The sequence below is a fragment of the Ovis aries genome, chromosome 23, assembly GCF_016772045.2.
Source record: "Ovis aries strain OAR_USU_Benz2616 breed Rambouillet chromosome 23, ARS-UI_Ramb_v3.0, whole genome shotgun sequence".
Classification (NCBI taxonomy): Eukaryota; Metazoa; Chordata; class Mammalia; order Artiodactyla; family Bovidae; genus Ovis; species Ovis aries.
The window spans coordinates 37,639,511-37,657,939 of NC_056076.1; the positions used below are offsets into that span (position 1 = coordinate 37,639,511).

The window sequence follows — 18,429 nt, forward strand, 5'->3', positions numbered from 1 at the left end:
GGACAAGGAAAAAAACCACTTCTTTTCTACGGCCCCTTGTCTACCACTCTTCCCATAGCAGTGAAAAAACAGTACCCCAAACCAAACAACAACAGGAAAAAAACAGGAGAAAGGGATAAGCTAGGGACTCTGAGGCAAACAGATGACAGTTGTGAAAGAAAGGGAGATGTGAAGGCCCGGGTTCACACACACTCAACTCCACAACCAGCGGAAACTGCTCAGTTTCATTCTCATAAGCAGGCGTGAAACCCTGGACTGGCGGGGCAACTTTTAACAGCATAGCCGGGGAACACTCCTGGGGTCTTGCAGCCGTAATTGCACAAGTGCAGCTACGTGAGGAAACCACCCAAGCATCTTACAGGGCTTGGAAGGAGAAACCCAACACAGCAGAATTTGGCTGAGGGTCTCTCAAGAAGAAACAAATCCCAAGTTCCTGCAGGACAGATGAGGGTCAAGCATGACTTTCTGTCCCGTTCCCAGAGGCGATCCTTTAAGTCAGAGCAAACTCTAACAACAGAGCAAACTCTCACTGGGACTGTTCCTCCTGGTCATCTATGTACTGTTTACTTGCCATTTAGTCTTTTAAGTATAAATTTTACAGTTTTACATAAACTGTATGTCCCCTCCTCCACCTCTACTTTTAAAGGGAGGGCTTAAGAGGATTATAACGTGACCTAATTTCGTCCCTAGAAGGAACCACTGGCCATAACACACTCAATTTCCTGCAAAAAGTAAACAGAATTAAAAGATGGAAAAATGATCACCCAATGACCCCAAGAAGAAGAAGATGATTTAGGGAGTCCCAGCCGAGAGGTCCCGGGCAACCGGGCCTACCACACACACAAGACAAAGGATGACGTCAGTCAGAAAATCTTTCCTTAGAGGAAAATCCATCAAGGGCCACCAGCCAAACTGAGAAAACATGAAGAGCTCAGTTTACAAAAGGGGCTAAGACCAGAAAGGCCAAAGAACTGGCTAGGACAGTCGGACACACAGGTGCTCAAGTCCCACAGGGTTGTTGGAACCAGCCCTGCTAAGCAACCCCCTTTCTCGTGAGTGACTTGACTCTCCTGGGCCAACTCTCGGACAGAGTAACCCCTGCTACTTTTGCCAGAAAGACCATTTCACTCAGCAGACAGCTTTGGCAACATGAGGCCTTCCTCTCATGTCTCAGGCTTGGGGCTGCCAGGTCCCAGCCCTACAATTATTCCAGCAACTTCACAGAAGAGAAGGCAGCCGGGGCTGAGCTGACCCTGGCTGCCCAGTACATGGGGCAGCCCAAGAACCTGTCCCTAGGTCCACAGCCCTCCCACCCACCGACACGCGGGGTCACCCCAACACAAGGCACCTAAATGAGGGGCAAAGAGTCTGACGTCCAAGGGAGACCCCGCCACCTCCATGAGACCCCAGGGCTGTGTTCCCGGCACGGCTCACCACCCAGGGCGGACGAAGCTGCCCACCCACCTTTGGAGATCTCTCCGTTCTCGCTGAGGCCGCCGCAGAGTGACAGGGTGACGTCGGGCAGGTCCATGGCGGAGTCCGAGAGGCATTCAGTGCCACTGTCGGCCGCCGCGCTGCCCACCGACTGGGGGGACTGGGAGCCGGACAGCGTGTCGGACTCGGGCCACTGCCGGGAGCCGGGCTCCGACTCACTGCGGGGAGAAAGGCACCGGCCATCACACCCCTGCCCTGAGCCTGATGGCCAAGCTCAGGGCTCCTTGCCCCTGACGCGGCTTCGCTTAGGCAGTGTTCAGACCCTATCCTAGACGACACTGAGACAACGCAACAGTGCTGCTGAGGAATTAACTGAACACAGTAAACACGCACACACCGATGGCTCACAGTCACGCGAACCATCGATGATGGCCCTTCTGACTTATGAAGGGGATGAAAGAGTTACAAGCATTCATTTACATGACAAAATGACAGGGTAAGAAAAACCTGATGTCTGGAAACCTTCTGATCTTAACTTCCTACAAAAGGCTGTGGTACTATACTCCTCTCGGAGAAAACTGCTGTAGTCCAAGGGTGTATTATTGTTAAAAACAAGGCTTTTCTAAATTCACTTATTACCTCATGAAAACAAAACGAAGAAATTAACCAAGTAAAAGTTCTCAGGAGGCTGGACACACCTCAAGAAAGAAATGCACCAAGAAACCAGAAATAAACTGTTCCTACACTGGTGAGCCCCAGAACCAAACTTGAGGTTACTCAACGTTTTCAGTTTTCTAAACAAGGCGTGGAAGCCAGGTTTTAGAAGCTGATCCTAAAGGAAACTTTTTGTAATGGAGCATAAATTTGAGAGGAAAAGGACATGGAAATGACACCTTACATCTCTTAGTCATGAATGCTTCCTACTCTACACCTTCTGAACAGATACTTTTAGAATTATTATTTTATTTTTTTTAAAAACCAGTACATAAATGCATGTCATCTCATGAAGTTATATGATGTTTAGAAGAAAATCTGAAATTTGAGCAGTAGGTGGCAGCACAGTACAGCTAAGCCATAAATAGAAAGCCGTTGCAAACACTAACGTTTTGCACTTGAGCCTCTGAAGAGGAGATGCTGGTGTTGGACCAGGCGATGCACATCCACACCACAGTTTTGAGAGTAATCGGATTAATGGAACATGCTGCCAACTGGAGACGGTGAAAAAGCCAAGGCCACCTAGGCGGCAAGCGCCGGCTGCTGTGCTGGGACCCCAGCAAGGCTGACCTCGGGGTGAAACAAGCACTTCGTGCTCACCCTCCTGGGCACATGGGTGGCCCCTGCAGTCAGGTGTAGCCATGTGATCAGACGACTGTGCCGTCCCTATGGACAGAAGGCATGTGCAGCCTCCTTCCCAAGCCGGGCCCCAGAAAACTGCGCCCCCAGCGGCCCTCCCCTTTCCCTGTCGAGGCCCCATGGGGACAGGGGAGCCTCAGGATGGGAGGGGCTGGTACTCCGGAGCCACCATGTGCAAGGCCCCCACCAACACCATCACATGAGCAAGAAATGAATTGCTGTGGTCAAGCCACCGAGGTCGTGAGTTTTACTAGTTACAGCAGCTGGTGTGACCCTAACTGACGCCCCCGCTGAATACATGGAAGACGCCGATCGACTCAACAGTGGGCTGTTAGAACCACAAGACTGTGTGCTTCAGGGTCAAGCTCAGCTCTAGTTACAAACACTAGCTCTTCAGTCAGGGGGCCAGTGACCACGAAGAGAAAACAAACGCCTGTGAGCATTCCAACAGCCTCCCTGTCTTGCTTCCAGACACAATCACGCATGACGTGAGTGGCTATGGGCCCAGACGGTCAGGCTGCAACTAACTGCACAGCGTGGCCCCCGTGCAGCAGTCATGCTCCCCGTGCTTCAAAAAAGCAAACTAAGAAATGTCTTACATCTGTCTCAATGTAAACAAATGGTTACGGACTGGGAAATCACAAACAAAGAGGTAATGTCAAGATAGCTTACGATGAAAAAAAAAAAAAAAGGACCAGTTTCACTTCTCTCCCCTTAAAAACCCAACTACTACTCCAAACAAATGGGAGAAAGTTAGGGCGTTTTAAGGATCCTGCAAAAATATCTGTAAAAATTAAGTATCCTCACCCCAATCCTGTCTATTTTAAATAAAACCTTCAGATATGCTTTTCAATAATTTGTTTAAAAGTATTTAATTATGTGTGACTATGGCTCAGTGTATTCAAGCCATGAGAACTTGGGGAAAAGTAAACACTGCTCTTGTGATCACAGAATATTATTTAATAAAATGGAATTTCCCCAAGAATGGAAATGCCCTTGGGAAAACCGCCCAAGTCTATCACTGCTAAGATTTTGGTGTTATTCCAAGCAGGGAGTCACAGAGGAGAAAGGGATGGCTTGGAAAGGAGGAAGGGGAAGTTTGGAAAGGCCCTGGAAAGGGCCCCACCAGATCCAGGCCTGTGAATAAGCACAGCCTCAGTGAAGAGTGGAGGCCCGCTTTGTAAAGTGTCTCTGAATAAAGATATATCACCTCTAAACACATAATAAAGGACACAATGCTAATGAACAGGAGGAGCTAATCTGATGTCACATCCGCGTTACGCCCTTACTACAAGAGCTTGACGGGGACACCTTCTCACTGTACTGAACGTTTCTTCACAAAAAGGTAGAAGACAATACATGCACAATTTCTGGATTTTCCAAAATCTGAAGCAAGAATACAATTTAGCTGAAGCATACCAGCCCCTTGCTCCTTTTTCTAATGCTTTGCTCTGGAAACATCTAGAACATTTCAGAGTTGCCCGCTCTGCAATATAAACCCACTACCTTTTGGGGAAATAGAGAGCTGCAACCTCGGGTTCCAGGGCCTTCAAGTCGTCCAGGTAGATATCATCAGGCCCCTGGTGTTGGCTTCTCTTGTGGACACCTGTTTTTATAAAAGAAAAAACACATCAGAGATGAGAACCTGGTTACTCTTCATTTATAACTGCAGGAAAACAAATGTTTGCAAACCATAACTAACCACAACTGGACCTGCGGTGTACTTTTAAAGGCATCGTCTAACCTTCCCCACTGCCGTCTCTCACCCATCCAGGTGAAAGAGGTCAGCACTCTTGCTGCCGCTAAGTCACGTCAGTCATGTCCGACTCTGTGTGACCCCATAGACGGCAGCCCACCAGGCTGCCCCGTCCCTGGGATTCTCCAAGCAAGAATATTGTAGTGGGTTGCCATTTTTTTCTCCAATGCATGAAAGTGAAAGTGAAGTCGCTCAGTGGTGTCCGACCCTCAGGGACCCCATGGACTGCAGCCTTCCAGGCTCCTCCGTCCATGGGATTTTCCAGGCAGGAGTACTGGAGCGGGGCAGCACTCCCGCCAGCTATCCAATGAACACGGGCTGCATCTCGCATTCTTTCATCTTCTCTCATGTGAATCCTGGGCCCTGAGTCATTTATACTTGAGAGTATGCTTGCTTTTCACATATGAACATGCATGAGTGCTCAGCTGCGTAGCGGCGTCCGACTATTTGCGACCCCATGGACTACAGCACAGCCCTACCCTGTCCTTCACTGTCTCCCCCAGAGCTTGCTCAAACTCACATCTATTGAATCGGTGATGCTACCTAACCATCCATTCTCTGCTGCCCCTTCTTCTTTTGCCCTCAATCATTCCCAGCTCATCAGGGTCTTTTCCAATGAGTTAGCTCTTCGTATCAGGTGGTCAAAGTATTCGAGCTACAGCTTCAGCATCTATCCTTCCAATAAATATTCAATTTCCTTTAGGATTGATTGGTTTGATCTCCCTGCAGTCCAAGGGACTCTCAAGAGTCTTCTCCAGCACCACAGTTCGAAAGCATCAATTTTTCGACACCAAGCTTTCCTTATGGTACAACTCCCACATCCCTACATGACTACTGGAAAACCATAGCCTTGACAAGATGGACCTTTGTCAGCGAAGTAATCTCTCTGCTTTTTAATATGCTGTCTAGGTTTGTCATAGCTTCTCTTCCAAGGAACAAGCATCTTTTAATTTTGTGGCTGCAGTCACCATCCACAGTGATTCTGGAGCCTAAGAAAATAAAATGCTATTGCTTCCACTTTTTCCCCATCTATTTGCCATGAAGTGATGGGACCGGATGCCATGATCTGAGTTTTTTGATGCTGAGTTTTAAGCCATTTTTTTCACTCTCCTCTTTTACCCTCATCAAGAGGCTCTTTAGTTCCTCTTTGCTTTTTGCCATTAGAGCGGTATGATCTGCATACCTGAGATTGTTGATATTTTTCCCAGCAATCTTGATTCCAGCTTGTGCTTCATCCAGACTGGCATTTTGCATGATGTACTCTGCACAGAAGTTAAATAAGCAGGGTGACAATATACAGCCTTGTTGTACTCTTGCCCCAACTTTGAACCAGTCAGTTGTTCCATGTAAGGTTCTAACTGTTGCTTCTTGATCCACACACAGGTTTCTTAGGAGGCAGGTAGGCTGGTCTGCCCTTCCCATCCCTTTAAGAATTTTCCAGTTTGTTGTGATCCACACAGTCAAAGACTTTAGCATAGTCAATGAAGCACAAGTAGATTTTTTCTGAATTCCCTTGCTTTTCTTTATGATCCAACGGATGTTGGCAATTTGATCTCTGGGTCCTCTGCCTTTTCTGAAATCCAGCTTGTACATCTGGAAGTTCTCGGTTCACATACTGCCGAAGCCTGGCTTCCCTGGTGGCTCAGATGGTAAAGAATCTGCCTGCAATGCAGGAGGCCTGGGTTCAAACACTGGGCAAGGAGGATGCCCTGGAAATGGGAATGACAACCCACTCCAATATTCTTGCCTCGAGAATCCCAAGGACAGAGTAGGCTGGTGGGCCACAGTCCATGGGGCCGCAAAGAGTCAGAAATGAATGAACAGCTAACACTTAAAGGGATTAATTTTACTCATTAATTGACTTTAATACCTTCATAATTTTTTCAGAGAATGCTTCTCAGTAGCCACGACCGGGAGAGAGAGATCAGAGTTGGCTCTGCAGGTGCCCACAGTGTGATGGGGAAGCCACACCCCTCATCCCCACCCTGGTGCGGCAGGTCCCAGTCGGGAGGACGGGGCCCCATGTATCACCTAAGACCCTGGGATAATTCACTACCTAGATTCAGAGCTGTCGAAGTCAAACCAAAGCCCTGATTACCTCTCTTCTTGGAGGGCGAGTCGACCTTAGCGGCTGGTCGAGCTTCTGAGGGTGCCTCCACGAAGGGGGGTGAGGGAGGCAGGTGGGGGGCATCCAACCCCACGGGGGGCTCCCGAGGGCCTGTTGCCAAGGCTGCCCCACCATGCTGCTTCCCTGGGGCTCGCGGCTTGGGCTTCACGATGGTGCAGACTGTCTCCCCCATTGAAGCGTCCTTCTCGACCTCACTCAGGAGGCTGTCCTCGCTGGGGATCACCCGAAAGTGGGTGTTTTCCGACGGTGTGATCATCGCTGTCCTGGGGTGATGCTCGGACCGCTCCCGTTTGCTGACCTGAAACAGGCATGTTTCAACGTTAAACTACTGTTGAAGGTGTCTGTTAACTACTGTTTCCTAAGCTGGATGCTGGTGCATGTGTTAATTTTATTGATAACTGGCACACATTCACTAAACACATAATTTTGTATGTGTAAAACTGTTCATAATTAGATAGTGGGAAAAACTATTCACTGCATTTTGTTCACTGTAACGATACTTACAAACGCGTTATACTTATAACTGTTTTACTATAAAGATCTAAGCACTGGAGAAGACAGGACATGTGAACATTTCAGATGACAGAGGAAGAAAACTTGATCACTCCAGGGAACTGAGGCCTGCCTCAATGCCCTGTCACAACGATGTAAAAAGCAAAATGTGTATTTTCAAAACACTACATTTTTTGTCCTCTCAAGAAAAGCATTGTTCCAATTTTTTCTTCTTTCACCAAGAGCTGATAAAAAAGCTTTCATAATCGATTGCCTACTTAAACTTTCAGTGGAAGTTTTATTTTAGGTACTTTACAATTTTTCCTGATTAAAATGTTAATGGTCAACATTACTGACTACACTGCTGGAGTCCGTCTGCTGTGAACACAGCATGAACGCCATAGATGGTGTTAACGTGGCTTCGCTCATGTGACCACACGAGGGCGCCAGGCCCCTTTCACAACTGTCACTGGTGCAAAAACCGCCCTCTACCTCCAGCAGGGAACCCTCTACCTTGGTGGACTCTGGGAACCCGCCCCACGTCCACTCCATGTGGGACTCGGATCTGAGCAGGCTCCCAGCGGGCTTCACTTCCAGCTCTGAGTCGCTCTTAGGACAGGCCACCGGGGGGTAGGGGCTGCAAACACAGGACGAATAAATGTAATGATGTTAAAGCTGGGAATTTCGGTCTTGCTGAGCTCAACAGAGGAAAAGAAAGAGAAATAGAAGTGTGAACACGTCAATTTCACCTGTAGATACGAAATGGCTACTTTAATGCCAACCAGCATTTACTGTGGACTTGCTGGGTCCTCAATAATGTAATTATCCCACTTGATTCTCACCAGAATCAGTGAGCAAGGTAATTTTATAGGAGAGGAAATGCATGGAAAGATGGGTAAAGTTAACATAATACAGAAAGAAACCGGACTTGAACACAAAGTGTGACTGCATGCTTCTTCACGGTGCTACCCAGTTACACAGTGAGCAGTTCACACCAACAAGAACTGCAGAGGGTCAGATTCTATGCTGATTATACAGATCCATACTGGCCAACCCTGAGAATAAGTCAGACCAAGTTTAGGAACAAAGTAATTACTGAGGGGGAAGGCCCATACTCGCGTGGAAAGCACACCTTCAGTCCTCTTCTATATGAAAGACAGGGACGCATCAACATGGGGAGTAACAGAAAAGCTACTCAGCTTATCCTTCCTGTAGCAAATGAAACCATCTCCAGAACACTTACTTGTCTAAAGGGGACCAGTCTCCATCAGACAAGGGGTAGTGGTCTCCAGAATGGAAGAGCAGGGGCTCCTTATGTTCTTCTTCCTTTAAGGAAGCATTTGAAGATCTTCTGTGAAGGAAAAAAAAAAAAAATTCACAGGCACAGAACAATGTTACTTACACCAGCTTTATAATATCTCCCAATTATGACACACTGTCTAAATGATACAAAAGAAGAAAGTCTAATGAACAATTAATAACTAAATCTCTTAAAAAGGGAAATCTATGGACTGAGGAGCCTAGCAGTCTACAGTCCATGAGATTTAAAGAGGCAGACATGACTGAGCCACGGACACGACCTTCCATGAAGGAGAAAGGGGTTTACTGGTGCCACCTACTGGACACCACTGCAATCACCATTCAAGCGTGGAATAAACAGGAGGGACAGAAAGGAAAAAAACTCCTTTTTACATCTGGTAGGGGTACTTGACTCAGAGGCTACAAGAAGCAAACTAAGGCTTTATCATACATTGCATTCAATCCTCGCAAACATGAAGCCGTAAAATCCTACCTTAGGTATTACTTAATCAAGGACCTAGAGGAGTTTAGTAACTTGCCCAAAGTAAAAAAGCTAGTAAGTAGTTGTATTTAAAGCAAGCAAGCCTGTGTTCTTTTCACTACACTTTCCTGCATGTTACAGAAAATGGAAGCAAGCAGACAGCTGAAGACAAAAGCTATGGCTTAAAAATTCAAAACTACAGGAAAAAACACTCTTAAAAATCCAGAACTTACTTTCAGTCTGAGTAAAAGACTTTTAACTCTAAGTTAAAATCTGCAGGATGTAGGGATATGAGGAAGATGACAGAAAAGTATGACAGATGCTTTTAAAATTCATTCTCAGACCTCGGAACTGTACAAGACTGAACTACTGCTAATAAGGTTTGAATTAATTTACCCTTTGGTTTCCCTGATTTGCAGAGTTAATAGAACTAACTTGCCATGTAACCTTGAAAACACCCCTCAGAAGCACTGAGGGTCCTAGTTTTTCATGTTTATTTAGAAATTTATCCCTTGTCCTATGTACTCGGCAAGAGTCAATGTGAGACTCGTGTGGTGTGTCATGTTGAGAGCGCTGCAAAGTATATAGAAAAACTCTGAAAAGTTCAAACACTAAATATGATACAAATTCAAGAGCTCCTTACAGAAACTTTAATGTTCTACCAGGACAGACATGAGAATATCTATCACTTAATTAACTAGACAAAAAATACAGATAGAAAAATCATTTTATTAACTTGTATTATCTCTTCTCTTCTTTACATCTTAATTCAATATGCTCTGCTTTACCACCAATTCTGATACGTAACTATTTTTCCTTTTGGCTGCATTTCCTAAATCAGGTTTTCCAAACCCTCATCTCTTTTGTCTCAGAAAGACGGAGCTCTGGCACACCACCTTATTTAAGAGGAAAGATACATATATCACGTAAAAGGCTGATATCCAGATAAAAATACTGCATTTGTTAAAAGAGGAGATTGCAATGGTAAAAGCAGAAAGGGAAATCATTTGCTATGAAAAGTCCTTATCTGCCAAATTTGAAAGGGTAGTACAGCCTGGCCTATTACTATTTACATATTTGAAAGAGGTTTGAAAAGAGCAACATAAATGCCACGGGAAATTTTTTCTTTAAACGTATCTTTGGAATATATTTCACCACAGTATAAAAGATGGGGCTTCCCTGGTGGCTCGGACAGCAAGGAATCTGCCTGCAATGTTGGAGACCTGGGTTCAACCCCTGAGTCAGGAAGATCCCCTGGAGAAGGGAATGGCTACCCACTCCAGTATCCTGGCCTGGAGAACTCCATGGACAGAGGAACCTGGTGGGCTACAGTCCATGGGTTCGCAAAGAGTAGGACATGACTAAGTGACTAACACACACACACACGGGGCTGCAAAGAGTAGGACACGATTAGACGACACACATACCCCCCACCCCCGCCACACACACACAGTAAACCAAGAAACCCAGCAAAGCCAACTGGATTTAATAAAATATTGAGAGAGAGAAAGAGACCAGGCACCATTAAGAATTTACAAGCCCTAGAAGGGCAGGACATGTCTTCTCTGGGCAAATCTGGACAAAAATAGAACTCATTAGTTCAGATCCATCAGAGTGATGGAAAAAGCTGCTGATGCTGAGGTTCCCTTTAGTCCTGTGATTCACGAAAACCTGCCAAGCACGTTCAAAATGCACACGTACCCAAGGACAGGCAGCCAGGAGGCTGACCATGAGGGGCTAACGAAGCCTGTGGCACGGGGATGTAAGGGAGGGTACAGGTGAGAGCATAAGGAAGAGCAGCGCTGACTCGATGCTGAAACGCGGCACAAACGTCTACAGCAGCCCTGAACGGCAGAGGATCTACGGACGGGCAGACGGTCTAACACTGGTCAGGGTGGTGGGGGAGGCCCAGCTGAAGTTTGCGGATGGTGTGTCTGGAGCACTTCAGGCTTCACAGATCACATCACGGCTCCAAGTTCAGCTTTACTGTGTAAAACAACTACTTTTCTCATTCAAAAGCCAACAGAGGTTCCGTGATATTCACAACTATTGATTCAATGAACTGCACACTTAGATCCATGAATATCACTGTATGTAAATACACCCCAGTTTCTAAAGCACAGGGACAAACACCAACAGAAAGTCAAAGTCAGTGGCCTGAATCATCTAAATGGATAAATCAGAGGGACTAAATGAGCTTTCCTCTATTCAGCTGGCAGCATATATATAAGAGATAAGGGGTTGCTAATGACCAGCGCCAAAGTTCACTGCTGACACCAGCCGACCCTTGTCCTCAGCTTGGGGTCAGTCAGTCCGTCTCAGTGTGACTAATGATCAAGTTTGCTTCTGGAAACAGGACATGTCCCATAAAAGACCCCTCTCAACAGGGCAGAAGGGGGCTGGTCTGTTTCGTGCACCAGAATGAAGAGGAGGGGAGGGAGGCATGGAGACCCTCGTCCCTGCAGACTGACACGGGCGTCCTCTGAGGCCACAGACAGTCAGGAGGGGAGCAGCGGCCTCCAGCCCCTGCACCCAGCTCCCATACAGACCCTGCAAGCCTGTCTGCCCTGGTGGATGGAAAGCAGAGACACCTTTCTGACGGTGTGATTGTAGTCCTACACTGTGGTCTCTGCTGGGTGTCGTAAGCATCTCCATTGCACATCTGCCCTGGAGACGGTACACAGCATCACCCACATGAAAACCCTCCTCCTTCCCAGAGCCACCTGTGTCCAGGGCATGGTTTTCAGGGCACACACACACCTGCACACCTTTCCTTCTGTCCCTCCTGCCTACCTTGCCTGGGCCCCCTTGTCATCGTCGGAGCTCAGGTCCACACCCGTGGCGTCCCCAGCAGGGGGTGACACGGCCTGGTCCTCCTTCTTACTGTCCTGTTTGCATTTCTTCCTCCTTCGTTTTTTCTTTTTCACAGAACTAGGGGTGAAGACTGTCTCTGCTTCCAGGATGTGGGCAACGTCCGAACTCTGAGAAGGTCTTTCATTTCCACCTGGTTTCACCAAAGGGCTGTCGATGTCTGTAAAGAATTGATCTTCAGTAGGGATTGGTGACGTGGCCAGGTAAGCAGGGAGCTTCTCCTTAAAGAGAACACGAGAAAGAAAAGTTTGACAAACCCTATGGTGAATCAAAACAGCAGTGATTCTGGCTGAGCAGAGACCTCACAGTGGTACAAAGAACACCTACCTAGCTCTCAAAGGTGAGCAAGTCACACTGACCACCACCTGCATAGGTCTCCACCCCCCTGCACAGCTGAGCCTTAGCTCGTGTGGGTCCACGTGGCTGAACATAGTGGAGGAGGGATGTGCCGGGTCAGCACAGGGCACGTGGAAGCTCAGCCAGAACAGATTCACTGTTGGGGGAGGGGGGCGGGCGGGTGAGTTGAATCAGCATAAGAAAGGTTCGAGAAACGCACGTCCATACCATGGGCTATCATGCAGTGATGGAAAGGACAGTGCTTGGTCTAGACCTTCTGACTCGGGCAGGGGGTTGCTGACAACAACAGTGGGGGAAACAAAAGGTCAGTAAGTGGAAGCCAGAGGGATCCTGGTAATGTTTATCCCTCTTTATACCAGGAGCCGCTGGAAAGCGGGGCTTCTCTTCACAGTCTGTGTGGACAGCAGTGATTCTAGTGTTGTTGGATGAACTGCAATTTGTAATTTTTAAAGAAAAGCACATTATGCTAAAGAAAATCTGACCAATTGGGTCATATGCAGAATAGGAAAAAAAGGCTGGAAAGCTGACACTTTGCTGAGCAGTTCCGAATGGAATCACGAGAAGTGACGGGTGAAGCAGGCAACAGATTCAGCGCCCAACCCTCTCACTGCCAGATTTACAGGGAGCCTCGTCAGCGTGGCAGGCTACATCAGAGATGTTCACTCCCGTGATAACTCACTGCTTCTTTCTGCCTTTCGCCTGTGTCTCTGATAGGGAAATTTTTTCTCCAGGGCAAAGTAAATGCAAATAAGACAACATGAAAACAAGTAATTAAGATACGAGGAGAAACACCGGTCTGGTAGGTTCCCCTTCATAATCACTGGTTCCCGCTGCCTTCCATGCCAGTACTGACGCTGCCAGCCCCAAGTGAACAATGATGAACAATCTCATTCCACTGTTGTTTTCCTTTGGGAATTTATGGCATCAAACTAGCAGTTCATCTTCACAAACAAAAAAAAGTAGCTCTCTGTCTTTAGTAATTTGAAGCTATTGTTTTTGCTCTGAGATTTTATTCTCCACAATGAAAGATTTAATGATGCCCCCTAAGAAGTTGTAAGAAGATCCACCTTAAATCAATCAGGAGCAGCTTAGACACATTCACATCAGTGGATACACAGGGAAGGGGGTCAGTTGTGCTCTCGCCAAAAGAGGCCAAACACGCAACAATCACACATACAGGGCAGAGGCCAATTAGTCACCTCTCCCCTCTCCCCAGATCATAATAAACTAATGCACCTCACTATCAAGGACCGGGATGTCATGTCCCCAGCGGAAACCTCAAACGTGTTCCCAAGCTCAAAGGTCACGTGTCCACATGCAGACGCAGCCTGCTGTGCCTCTGTGATGACTCGGGTGGAGCTGAGTGTGCTCAGGCCAAGGTGTGAACTGTGCAGGCACCACCTGAGAAAGTCACCGGATGCTCACAGTGGGGGTCAGGCCAGGGCCTTCGCACGTGGGCAGCCTGGACCTCAGGGGTGGGGGTGGGGGGAGTTCCTCCTGCTCCAGCTCCCTTCTGTCAGCCCAGTTCTTCAACCCAAAGTGAAAGCTCATCTGGCCAGCAGCGACCATCCACGAGTGTGCGGCGAGTGTGGCCCTCCCCCAGGACTTACATACTCCTCTTCTGTTTCCTCTACAAAGAAAGCTTCCCCGTTGTCGCCCAGCTTCATGTGGAGATCCACAGCGTCGCCATTGATCTCTATGTCAATCTAGGAGCAGACAGAGTGAGGCTGAGCAGTAAGCATCCATCCTCCCAGCTCAACAAAGCCCAGACTCCAGGCTCTCAGGCGAGCTTAGTTCTGAGGCTCCCAGAGAGACCCTCCACTCCCTGCCCCACTCCACCCTCCTCCCCATGTCCCACCCCGACGACACCACAGACGGAGAGAAAAGGCTTGATCACCTATTTTCATAACAAATTTAAAAAGTTTATTTTTCCAAATGTCATAAGGTGGGGGAAGTCCCACTGTCAGCACACACTTGAGCCCCTCTGGAGGTCACCAGTTTTTTCTGAAGGGAAGCTATCACCAACCTAGACAGCGTATTAAAAAGCAGAGACATTACTTTGCTGACAAAGGTCCATCTAGTTTCTTCAGTTTTTCCGGGAGTCATGTATGGATGTGAGAGCTGGACTATAAAGAAAGCTGAGCGCTAAAGAATTGATGCGTTTGAACTGTGGTGTTGGAGAAGACTCTTGAGAGTCCCTTGGACTACAAGGAGATCAGGAAATCAGTCCTGAATATTCACTGGAAGGACTGATGCTGACGCTAAAACTCCAGTACTGTGGCCACCTGATGTGAAGAACTGACTCACTGGAAAAGACCCTGATGCTGGGAAAGATTGAGGGCAGGAGGAGAAGGGGACGACAGAGGATGAGATGGTTGGATGGCATCACCAATTCAATGGACATGAGTTTGCATAAGCTCCAGGAGTTGGTGATGGACAGGGAAGCCTGGCGTGCTACAGTCTATGGGGTTGCAAAGAGCTGAATACGACGGAGCGACTGACCTGAACTGGAGGTCACAGCACTGCCAGGCCTCCCGTGAGAGACTTGGGTCAGCATGAACCTCAGCTCCCACACTGTGCTGACCATGTAACTACAGGAAGCACACACTTCACCACCAGCCCCTCCGTCCACAGTCACCCAGTCATCTTGCAGCAACCACAGGGAGTAGCTTGAGGCCCGCCTCGGATACTGAAATCCATACACGCCCAAGTCCCTTACAGAGCAAAGGGCGCCATCCTTGCACAGAACCCACTCATATCTTCCCATGTACTCTAAGTCATCTCTAGACTACTTCTAATATGTAGCACAACATAAATGCTATGCAAACACTTGCCAGTGCATAGCAAATGAAGTTTTGCTTTGGGGAACTTTCTGGAAAAATTTTTCCAAAGTATTTTTGATCTATGATTGGTTGAAACCTTGGATGCAGAACCCACGGATACAGAGGGGCGACCGCACAGAAACAGCAGAGGCCCGTCACGACCACAGGCTCGTCACGCCGCTTCTTCAGAGCCTGTCAGTGGCCAGTCCCAGCACATCTGTCCCTTAGTTCAGCCACAGGCGGCGAAGCGTGCGGCTGTGCTTCCTCCTGGCCTCCCAGTGACAAACCCAGCTGACACCTTATAAAATGGACAATGGAAAGAGGACACTGGGCAGAACCAAAGTGCAGCTAAAGAAACAAACAGTACCAGTGCTGGGGGAGGAAACCAAAATGGACATCAGCAGTTACAGAAGAAATGGCCAACTCTGCAAACGAGACGCAGGACATGTGGCAGAGGAGCCTGGAGGCGAGTTTATCCCAGAAAAGAGGGAAGGAGCTGCGACAAAAGGATGCAGATGGAGAGGAAAGGACACCGGCAAAACCTCAGGCAAAACCTCAGGCCGAAGCAACTCCCCGAGACGCCTCAGGGCATGGCAATTCCAAAGGACCAAAAGCTGGACGCTGAGGCAGATTCAGAAAGGAGCAGGGCACGCTGCTAAGACAATGAAAAGACACTTATTCCACAGTGCAAGTGTTATGTCAAGAAGGCAAGAGCTGTTCACACCACTCCTGATGAGTGTTTTGTGAAGAAATAAGACACTTAATTCTCATTATTTCTCATGTTTTGAACTGCAGTGCACTATTTCACTATTTTTCATTTTCCTGTACATTTATAACACAGTAAGAGTTTTGGCAAGTTTTGACCAAAGCTTATAGAGGTCGTGGACGAGCCCTAACTTCCCTCACTGACTAACTTTCCTTCTGCAGGGTTTCAGCCTGCCCCTTTTCATTGTCTGAATTACTGTACAAAGTGAGGAGTGTTTGTATAAATGAAATACTGCCATATCCTTTAAAAATAATGCAGCTGTTTATCTGCAGGTTCTGAATAAATACTTTTAAATATTTTACAATAATAAATACTAACTTTCAAAACTCTTACCAATAACTTGTGAACTTTGGCTTTAGACCGTTCAAGACACAGAGACAAACACACAAAGGCATAATATAGACATAAGTGGAACAATCTGTGAGCTCAGTGTCCTTAGCTCTGCACGGCCCTTGCGGTGGGAACAACCGCACACTCCACTGGCTGTTTCCACTGAGGACCAGTGATCCCTTCCAACCACAGCTGAGCCTGGTTCACTTCCAGCTCCATCTTCCCGGGAGTAACCAAATGATGAGATAAGCAACATCGTATTAAACAATATTAGTTGACATATGCTGTCAATGCTTATTATAAAAATCCCATGTATGAATAACATAGCCATGTTTAAGGGAAGAATAAAATGAACCTAAGTAACTTTGGAGAACAGTATGCAGACTTATTCTATGTTTAAAGGCAAAAAAACCCCCAAAACCTCTGAACAGATACTGTACTGCAGTTAGTGATTTCTTTTTAATCACAGAGATGTGAGTTCACAATCCTGAAACTCCTATGTGTGTATTCTAGGACTGAACAAACATGTTGCTTACTGTGGATGATGAAAGGCACGGTGCTCACTGTCGGAAGATGCTGCAATGAGGGGATGAGCCCTGAGGTGCCAGGCTGGAAGAGGGCGATGCTGCAAACCCCTAGTCCTTTCAGGCAGGTACAGATGCAGGTACTTACACACATGAATCTTTCAGCTCTGCCGGCTAGGGAGCTACAGGCAATTGCACCTCAGACCAGTGAGCGTACCCAGTGACCAGATCTTTGTTTCCAGACACTGTTCTCCAATCAAGAAACCAAAGCTCCCTTCAGTTCAGTTCTGTCGCTCAGTCGTGTCCAACTCTTTGTGACCCGATGGCCTGCAGCATGCCAGGCCTCCCTGTCCATCACCAACTCCCAGAGTTTACTCAAACTCATGTCCATCGAGTCGGTGATGCCATCCAACCATCTCATCCTCTGTTGTCCCTCCTCCCGCCTTCAATCTTTCCCAGCATCAGAGTCTTTTCTAATAAGTTGGTTCTTCGCATCAGGTGGCCAAAATATTGGAGTTTCAGCTTCAGCGTCAGTCCTTCCAATGAATGTTCAGGACTGATTTCCTTTAGAATTGACTGGTTTGATCTCCTTGCAGTCCAAGGGACTCTCAAGAGTCTTCTCCAACACCACAGTTCAAAAGCTCCCTTGGAGAAATAATAACAATTCCAGGGTTGAGGCAGGGAGAGTAGTCTCCAGTGCCGGAAAGTAACAAGGAGTGCTTAAAAAATGATAGGAGCGTTTCAAAAGCACTCAGCTCGAAGGAGTTAACAATGTCTGAAACTGGGACAATCTTAGCAACCACAGAAATAATGATAATAATGATTACAACCCATGGGGTAAAATTAATATCCGTGAGTCCACACCAATCTAATAATTGAATAAGAGAATAGCTCTTTGACAAAGTACAATTTCAATGAATAAGTGGAGCAGAAGAATGGAAACAGAAAGTCGCCATTTGGCAAACACCAGAGCAATCACACACAGCAAAGTCCACCATGTCCCCTAAAATTCCTGGTGAGAGCATAATGAGAGATAGGCTATGCGCACAGTCCTGAGGTTTCTTCCCACAAATAATCTCACAGCCATCACTCAAGAGCGAGCAGAGCTAACACCACCGGCAAGGAGGGTGCACCGCACGCGGTGTCATTCTCACCCAAATGAGAAAGCATCGGAGAACTCAAACTGAGAGACCATCTACACGGTAACTGTTCTGCACTCTAAGAAGTCAAGGTCACACGGAAAGACAGGACTGTTAGAGAGCACAGGGCGAGAGCAAGGAGGGATCCTGCAACAGAGAAAAGACACAAGTAGAAACACTGGTGAAGTGGTGTTTGTTGTGAAGGTCTGTGCTGCTGTTTGTTGTTCAGCTGCTTCATCGTGTGCGACTCTGCGATCCGCAGACCGCAGCACGCCAGGCTTCCCTGTCCTTCACCATATTGTGGGGTTTGCTCAGATTCATGTCCACAGAGTTGGTTACGTTATCTAACCACCTTATCCTCTGTTGCCCACTTCTCCTTTTGCCTTCAATCTTTCTCAGCATCAGGGTCTTTTCCAGTAAGGTCTTTAGCTGATAGCTTATACTGATGTTGACTTCCTGGTTTTGATCACCGTACTACAGTCACGTGGAACGTGAACATGAAGGAAGAGGCTGGGTGAAGGGTATATGGAAACTTTAAAAACTGCATTTGCAACTTGTCTGTCCATCTAAAATAAACTAAGAAAATTTGTCAAAATCACGAAACAAAGCCCGAGGAACTGTTACAGAGTGGAGGAGACTAAGAGTACAGGATGGTGAAAGGCTCCGTGTCATGGTGA

General features: G+C 47.2%; 1 protein-coding gene across 13 annotated transcripts in view; it reads right to left on the minus strand.

Moving 5' to 3' along the window:
- LPIN2 (lipin 2) overlaps positions 1 to 18,429 on the minus strand; it is a 96,156-nt gene that overhangs the window by 10,539 nt on the left and 67,188 nt on the right. For 12 of the 13 annotated variants that reach the window (XM_042239646.2, XM_027960823.3, XM_012103527.4 and 9 more), the window contains 7 exons: positions 13,782 to 13,877; positions 11,737 to 12,035; positions 8,407 to 8,514; positions 7,677 to 7,800; positions 6,642 to 6,969; positions 4,294 to 4,393; positions 1,465 to 1,652 (listed from right to left, as the gene is read on the minus strand). In XM_042239646.2, the coding sequence (XP_042095580.1) occupies positions 1,465 to 1,652; positions 4,294 to 4,393; positions 6,642 to 6,969; positions 7,677 to 7,800; positions 8,407 to 8,514; positions 11,737 to 12,035; positions 13,782 to 13,877 (1,243 nt within the window). The remainder of the gene's footprint in view (positions 1 to 1,464; positions 1,653 to 4,293; positions 4,394 to 6,641; positions 6,970 to 7,676; positions 7,801 to 8,406; positions 8,515 to 11,736; positions 12,036 to 13,781; positions 13,878 to 18,429) is intronic. The other variant, XM_042239652.1, reaches the window with a different exon arrangement.